General features: G+C 43.4%; 1 protein-coding gene across 1 annotated transcript in view; it reads left to right on the top strand.

Moving 5' to 3' along the window:
* ATE1 (arginyltransferase 1) overlaps positions 1-8,625 on the top strand; it is a 180,198-nt gene that overhangs the window by 134,900 nt on the left and 36,673 nt on the right. The window contains exon 13 of the mRNA XM_014520607.2: positions 3,124-3,244. Within this exon, the coding sequence (XP_014376093.1) occupies positions 3,124-3,244 (121 nt within the window). The remainder of the gene's footprint in view (positions 1-3,123; positions 3,245-8,625) is intronic.

Genomic DNA, 8,625 nt, shown 5'->3' with positions numbered 1-8,625 from the left:
AAGGATCCAGACTGTGCCATGACAAGAAATGCAAAACCTGCCCCCACATCTCCACCACCCCCACTATTACTACACCCCACAACAGAGCCATCAGCATCCCAGGATCTTACAGCTGCACCTCCAGGAATGTAGTATACCTCATCCAATGCACCAAATGCCCTGATGGAAGATGTGTAGGAGAGACCAGACAACAACTGCGCACCAGAATGAATGCACACCGGAAATCCATCAAAGACAGAAACACCCAATTACTGGTGGGGGCACATTTCTCACAGGAGGGCCACTCTCTCTCCAATCTCTCAGTCCTGATCCTCAAGGGAAATTTACACAACACATCCCAGAGACAAGCCTATGAGCTCCATTTCATCAACCTGCTGGATGCTAGAGATCAGGGACTAAACATAGATATTGGATTTTTGATGCATTATAATCTGCCTGGCAACTGACTCTCCCGCCCAGCCCAGCCCCTGGCTTGTTTACTGTTCATCCCATCCAGGAAGAGCACACACCGACTGCTGCAGCTTCCTGAGCCTGACGAAGGGTTTTTGAACCCGAAAGCTTGCTTAATAACTATTCTCCAACCATTTGGGTTGGTCTAATAAAAGATATCAAATTCACCCAAGGAACCTTGTCTGCTTTTAACCATTGCACTCACATATCTTTCAAGCATTTCTCTTTCAAAGTATAACATTTCAAAGTGTGGCAAATAGATGTCTTTATTTATATAATAAAACTTTTTATTCTTTGGCTTGAGAGAATGCTCTAAAGCCATGAGGCTTAAGCTTATGCTTGAAGTTGCAAGAATATATTTTTTTTTAATTTACTATAGAAATTTGTTTTTAATAAAGCAGAAGTAGTTACAAGTTAATCCTATTTTTTTTCAAATTAAAAAGTCAGTCAGGGTCATGTAGGGAGTTTTTAAAATACGTATTCCATCATTTCTTTTAGGCAGCTGCTGTCTGCAGTAATAGTAATGACTGGCACTCATCTTCAAATATGACTACTACTGATACTGAAAATCAGTTTCCACATGTAGGTTTCAAGAAATGTGCCAGGGCAAACTGGCGTCTACATTCCCTCTTACTGTCAGCCAAGGTGATGTGATGATGTTCTGTTGCTTGTTCTGCGTCCTTCATAGCTGAGTGCCAAGCTGTCTTATCATGGGCTGTATTTTCCCAGGACATTAAGTCCAGCCTGGCAGACTATATGTGCCACTTAATGTAGTCTTTGTAGCAGAGTTTGAGATGCCCAGCCTTCCTCTGCAGTAGGCCACCCTATATAAAAATTTTCAGGCTTGTTTGTAAATACAAAATTATTACTATAAGTTAGCAAAAAGCATTCATCCACTAAAAAAAACCCCCTAAATATAAGCTGAATTGGTGATTGGAGTGACAAGTGTTGCTAGTGCATGGATTGACTCTCTGATCTTTAAGAAAAAGAAGTGGATGGAGTTGCAAAGTGTTAGAGGGACTTACATTTCTAGAAACTTTAGGATGGTGAAGTGGGCAACTGATCTGGTTCTCTGAAAGCTGGCTAGCTCATCCTATTTTTTTTTCAAAGTTTAGTCTTTGAAATGACCTAATGGATTCTTTAGCATCCTTCCTCATTCTAACCGTTGTCTCTGTGTGGACATATGCATATGAAAGTTGCAAATCAGTATTTCAGTTGATGATTACAGTTTAGCTATCATCAGATGTGGTACTCTTATGGTTTTGAAGTAATTGATAGGAAGCAATTTATTGACGGTAAGAAAAATAGGAGATTTTAAACCATGTATAGAGTTAAGTTGTACCGGAGTAGAAAGGATTTGTGATTTATTTATTTTTTAAATCATGAAATCAAGTCTTCTGATTATTCAGGATCAAATGTGTCACAGGATAAAACTTTGTTGGAAGTAGAAGAGCAGAACATTGATGAGCTGGATCTTGTGAAAGATGTTTTCAAGGAGATGTATATCATTGAACTGTGGCTGTGTATACCATTGAATAACTTAAATTATTTCTATAAAAGAAGCTTCTATCATTTTGGGGGGCTAGAAAATGAAAAAATCAGCTGAATTTAAAAGACAAAAAAAGTGGAGTTTGTTTTCTGCTAACACTGTTGCCTTCATTAAATCATGAAATTGTCAGAATAGTTGAGACAAGACCTTTTGACTGTCAGAAGGATTTGTCATAATTCATCTTTACTTGTAGGTTTCCAAACCTGTAATAAATCCTGTGACAGGAGGCCTAGGCTTTCTGTCACTTTAAGGGGAGAAAATGCTGCAGTTAGGACTGAGGGGAGCTGGACAGATGCTAGCTGGGAGAGGGTAGGCAGCCAGAGATCACTGCTGACCAGGCAGGGAGTTGCACATTAAGAAAAAAAAGGAAACACCCACCGCCAGTCAGAAGACTGTCACATAGCATAAGCTGGCTGTAGGAGAACTGGCAGGTAGGAGCCAGAGCAGGCTCCCAGGGGCTTATGGACAGCACATGACTATTGCAGGGCCAGAGGCTCGGCCGTAGTACAACAGGGAGGACCCTGCAAGGCAGAAAATGCACAGCGACTGCAACTAGGCTAACAACAGAGTTCTCCTCCCACCTCCTACCCTGTCCCCCTCCGGGCCAGTCTAACAAGTTCAGTTCAGAAGTGCCTGTGGGAAGGTGGGGAAGACGCATGATGGCAGGGCCTGGGAGGCATTTAAGCCTGGGGTCTGAGCCAGATCAGGCAGCTTGGCCTTATAAGGGGCAGGAGAAGGAGCTCCAGGCTTGGAAGACAATAGGGAGGTGTGCTGACAGACTCTGGAGCTGTCCGGGCAATTGGAGCAAGGCGCTGAAGCATTTTTAGGGAATATGGACCAGGGCAGAGAGGAAATCTGCCCAGGTATGACCAAGATGCTGGTTTCAGTTTGTGTTTGATGTTCGGACCCAGTGCAGAATTTAGGTGGCAGCCAGAGGGCTTATTCTTTTGGAATAGTAAACCGAACCACCAAAAGGGTGACATAGTGTTTACCGTGAAGTATCTGTGGCTAAATCCACTTAGAATTGATTAAAACCGTTCCTTATTCATAGTGAAATTGGGAGTCATGTAGTTGGGATGTTATTGTGTAAGTGATATGTCTTTTTTTTTTCTTCTTTTTTCTAGGGTCAGTACAGGCCTGCTGATTTGTTGTGTCCAGAGACTTATGTCTGGGTTCCCATTGAGCAGTGTCTACCCTCATTGGAGCACTCGAAATATTGCCGCTTCAACCAGGACTCAAATGCAGGTAGGTTTAAAACTTAAGTTAGATCTAGAAATTGTCTGTCTTATTTTTACAGCCTATTGGTGTCATCTGCTGTTAAGGCTTCCTGGAAATCTCATCCGTTTAAGCAATGTTGAAAAAACAAAACATTTCCAGAAAGCATAGGAAATAGATTGCGTGTCCTGCGGCTAAAGGATTTCTGTCTCCTAATAGTAAGTTCGACAAGTATGTGTAGTTCAAAGCATGTATTTTCAGATGATAGCATTTTGTAAACGTGTGAGTTGCTCAGCCCATTTAGATGACTTAAATGATGTACATTTACCTTTAAAAAGTAAAAAGAAAGTAATTTAGAATAAATACCTAAAACTAAAAAGGGCACAAAATTAAAAGTTAAAGGGGACATCCAGAGGCAGAGAAAGAGAGGAGAGATATTCAGTACCTGTAGGATTGTGTTCAATATGTCAAAAAAACCCCCTCAAATTAAACAGACCATTGTGCACATAACCAAATCTTGAATTTTCCTGCTATTTCTTCCCTTTCATTCACCAGCACGTGCCAGTCAAAACTGTCAGTTTAAAATGTAAAATAACAATAATGAAGTTAAATATCAGTGTATTAGACTATAAAATGTATTACTACGGCTCTTATAGACCAGATCCATGGTCCACAAAGTTCTGATGTACTGCTTCCGGTTGTTATTGGGCAGTCAGAAATTCCTGTTTAGGGGAGATGCTATTTATTAGAGAAATTAAAAAGGGTTGTTGGGTATCTTTCTTTCCCATCTCTCATATCCCCACTGTATGTGGTCACACACCTTCAGAAAAGTAAAATTATTAGATTACCTAGCTGCATTGTAGATCTCATGTATAGGATTAGTGTTGAAATGACAGTTTGTTTTCAGTGCTCTGAGAAGGGTTAATGCAAGATGAAAAAAACATTGCATCCTTCTCTTGAGCTCTCTGGCTGACTAGATGTATTGCACTAATGGTGGCGCAACATTGAACCCTACTTATTGGTGAAGAAGGTTTGGCAACCCATAGAATTTCAAGTTTAGCAAGTCCCAGAGGAATTTTCTTCCTTTCTCCAGTGCTTGATAAATCTACACTATTCTGATGTGGAATAAAGTATTTGAAAGGGAAATATGAATGGCTATCTTATCTCTAAATCTAATTTAATGGAAAAAAGTATCTTAACAAATTCTGGACCGAGTTTCATTTTGATATTTTAAATATTAATTTGAGAAACACCACAAAAGTGAATCTCATAATGGAAATCCAATCAAATCAAGAGCATTGTGTGTATATATAGCGTACATGCTCAACTATTTCTTTCACATCACCAGTGGTTCTATATCTCATTATGCCATTAGCCCCTATCTACAGCAGTAGTGGTATTAAATGGATTTAATGTTCAGGTTACTTTCATTCTCTATAACACAAACAATTGCAGGAAAAGGGTGATACAAAGTCCTTTTTGAAAGGTGTTGTATTAGTGAAATAATGAGTTGGATACAAGAGGTTTTAAATGAGGATATCATTGAGTTTCAAACATTTAGAGGACCCTGAATTATGATGACCCCCAAATAATTCAGTTTCTAATATGGAAAATCTATAAATGTGTTATAATTTTCCATGTATAGAAGCTAATTGTTAAAGGATTGTCTTAAAATTGCACCCCACCCTCCACCGCAGCTGAGAAAGCAGTGGCAGAAAGCAAGCACTATGGAGCTGGCCAATGGGGAGGTAGTGGGCAGCAGGCAATAGGGTAGTCAGCATGGGGGAGCAGTTGGTGGGGGAAGCAGTTCAGGAGGAGGCAGATGGTAAGGCTTGGCCCCTGGCACCTGTCTGTCCCCTTCCCCTCTGTTTCTTGCCTCCCACCACCCTCCCCAGCAGTGGGTCCCCTTTCCCTTCCCCAACCCAGCTGCTTCCCATTGCTCTGGCTTTCATTCTGGCTCTGGCATACTCCATCTGTACTACAGCCTAGAGCACAGAGCATGTTTGCTCCACCTCCAGCATGGCCTGGTAGCAACAGCAGTAGCATGGCAGCTCCAAGCCCTGGCCCAATCTGCTACTGTCTCATTTACCAGGCTGGGCTGAGGCTGGAGCAAATATATGCCCCCAGGCTGTAGGGGGGACAGAGCTTGCTGGAGCGAGGGTAGGTAGTGGGGGGCAGAGAGGCCCAAGGTTGTAGTGGAGAAGGTGGGGGAAAAAGGCTGGGGGGGGGCTGAGGCTGCAGGCCTCTACCTATTTGAAGTTGGAGCCAGAGCTGCAGCACTGCCTGCCCCACTGTCACCTTCTACTTGAATCCAAAATGAGGGGCTTTTTCCCCCCATGTCAAACAGGGAACATTACCTTGTCTTGGATTCAGATAAATATTTTCATAGACTAGATTTCAGATTTCATAGACATTTGGGCTGGAAGGGACCCCGGAAGATCATCAAATTCAGCTCCCTGCCCCAGGGGCAGGAAGTCAGCAGGGATCAGAGGATCCCAGCAAGATAAGCATCCAAATGTGTCTTGAAGGCGTTTGAAGTGGGTGCTTGAACCACCTCTGGCGGCAGTCTATTCCAAACCTTGGGGGCTTGGACAGTGAAGAAGTTCTTTCTTATGTCCAGCCTGAATCAGTCGTGGCAGAGTTTGCGACCGTTCGATCTTGTTGTCCCTTGGGGCATTCTGGTGAACAGACGTTCCCCCAGATCCTGGTGAACACCCCTGATAAACTTATAGGTGGCCACCAGATCACTCCTGAGCCTGTGCTTTTCCAGGCTGAAGAGTCCCATGGCTCTCAGCCTCTCGTCATAAGGCCTGTTTTCCTGACTTCTGATCACGCATGTGGCTCTCCTCTGCACTCTCTCAAGCTTCTCCACATCCTTTTTGAATTGTGGAGCCCAAAACTGGACGTAGCACTCTAGCTGTGGCCTCACCAAGGCTGAGTACAAGGGGAGAATGATGTCTCGGGATTTGCTTGAGAAGCATCTATGGATGCAAGCCAGTGTTTTGCTCGCTTTACTAGCCGCAGCATCACACTGAAGGCTCATGTTCATCTTGTGGTCAATCATGACCCCCAAGTCCCTTTCATCTGTAGTGCTAACCAGCGTAGCTCTACCAAGCCTATAAGGATTCTGCAAGTTTTTCCTCCCAAGGTGGAGAACCTTGCATTTTTCAGTGTTGAACACTATCAGCTTCTCATCTGCCCATTTCATGAGCCTGTCAAGATCTGCCTGGATCACCCTCCTGTCCTCAGGTGTGGATGCTTTACCCCAGAGTTTGGTGTCATCGGCAAACTTGGCCAGTCTGTTTCTGACACCAATGTCCACATCATTGATGAAGATGTTAAATAGTATCGGCCCTAGGACAGAGCCTTGAGGGACCCCACTGGTCACAGCACACCAAGATGATTGGCTCCCGTTGACCACCACCCTCTGGGTCCTACTGTGGAGCCAATTCCCCAGTCAGCAGATCGTGGTGAGGTTGAGGCTACAGTTAGCCAGTTTAGCCAAGAGGTGATTGTGAGATACCAGATCGAAGGCTTTTTTATAGTCAAGATATACAACATCGATCTCTTCCCTCTTGTCCAAGTGATAAATCACCTGGTTATAAAAGGAAATCAGATTGGTCAAGCAAGACCTACCCACAACAAACCCATGCTGGGTATCCCTCAGAATATTGCCATCAGCTAATCTGTTACGGATGACCTCTTTGATAATCTTTTCCAAGACCTTCCCTAGGATAGAGGTCAGGCTGATGGGCCTATAGTTTGCCGGATCTACTTTCCTTCCTTTCTTGAAGATAGGCACGACATTGGCCCTCTTCCAGTCATTTGGCACTTCACCAGAGTGCCAAGAGCTCTCAAAGATCTGTACCGGGGCTGAGCTATGATGCTTGCCAGCTCCCTGAGTACCCTTGGGTGTAACCCATCAGGGCCGGTTGACTTGAAGGTACCCAGCCTGTCAAGGTGTTCCTTCACAAGGTCAGCTTCGATGGTGGGCAAGGACTCTCCCTCACCTGGGCCTCCCTGGCCCGTAGTGGGCAGGGCCGTCCCATGGGACTGGTGAAAACCTGACACAAAGTACCCATTTAGCAAGTTCGCTTTTTCCTGGGCATCAGTTGTCAGTTGCCCCATCTGGTTTAGCAGGGGTCCAGTGTTGCCCTTGCTTTTCCTCCAGCTCCTCGCATATCTAAAAAAGGACTTTTTATTGTCCTTGATATTTGTAGCTAGCTGGAGTTCCATTGCAGCCTTGGCTTTCCTGGTTTGCTCTCTGCAGGTCCAGACCAGAGCAGAGTATTCCTCCTTGTTGGTGGTTCCAGTCCTCCATCCTTTGTAGGTCTTCCTTTTACAATGCAGGAAGTACGCCAGTTCCCTGGAGACCCAAGGGGGCTGGTAAGTTTTGCATCATTCTAGTGAGATATCTCAGTAATATCCCCATGTCTTTGTCACTTTATGCCCAGATTACTATAAATGTGTTTTATAATAGACATGTTGACCCACTTAAAAACTGAAATCACAGTTTCAGGATGGCAGTATGATATGTCTATGGTCTTCTAATCAGCCAATTGTTATCAGTCACAGGGGTGACAAAATAAGGTGAGATATAGAAGAAGGAATTTGCCCTCAAATGTTTTTGTTCTGAGCTTGTGAGCACCTGGAGAAAAATAGATTTGGAAGGGACTGAAGGAAAAAGCAGTGCCTTGACAAATCAGATTGAGAGGTCATTGAATTTGTAAGAGGAAGCATGGTAAAATGTACAAAGGTGGAAGGAGGAAATAAATAGGTTTTGAGGAGACACTGTTTGTACCCCAGTAAAAGAAAACATTATGCTTATTAAGTAGCTAACCAAAAAAGCATCTGTGGGGCAGTGACAAAACTAGAATCTTAGAAGATAACTCTGTCGGGGAAAAGGAGCCATCTGCTTTTGAAATCCCTGTCACATACCAAACGTTTGAAAATTCTGAAATGTAAAACTTTACCTCTTTATCAATGCTGTAGCTCTTAGACCAGACACTCATTGAAAATCATTTGAACAAATAAAGACCTGCATTTTGCAAATACTTACAGATGGTTATGTGCATATGTGAGATGTCCTGCAGACAGGAGTCAAGAAGAACATGAAGTAGATGATATTGGCAGTGGTTACACTTGAAACAAACTGTTTAAATCCAGAAGTTCTTCTGTTTTCTGTGACATCACAGTCTGGTAACTAAGTGTAGTATGCATCAACCTCTGGAGATAGGCCATGAAAAGCTCCAGGTGCTCAAGATCTCTCCAGCCTCCTGTGTCCAGTACCCAGTGTGCTGACTGCAAAAAGTAAGAAATCAGTTAACACACATTTTGCAAGTTCAACAATAGAATCCTCTAGCCTGCTGACAGTATGGACTATCAAGACCTATTAGAATTCAGTCGCTGAG

This window comes from Alligator sinensis, unplaced genomic scaffold (assembly GCF_000455745.1).
Source record: "Alligator sinensis unplaced genomic scaffold, ASM45574v1 scaffold28_1, whole genome shotgun sequence".
In the NCBI taxonomy this organism is placed as follows: Eukaryota; Metazoa; Chordata; order Crocodylia; family Alligatoridae; genus Alligator; species Alligator sinensis.
The sequence above is the reverse complement of the archived record's forward strand: the minus strand, read 5'-3'. Positions and strand labels throughout refer to the sequence as shown.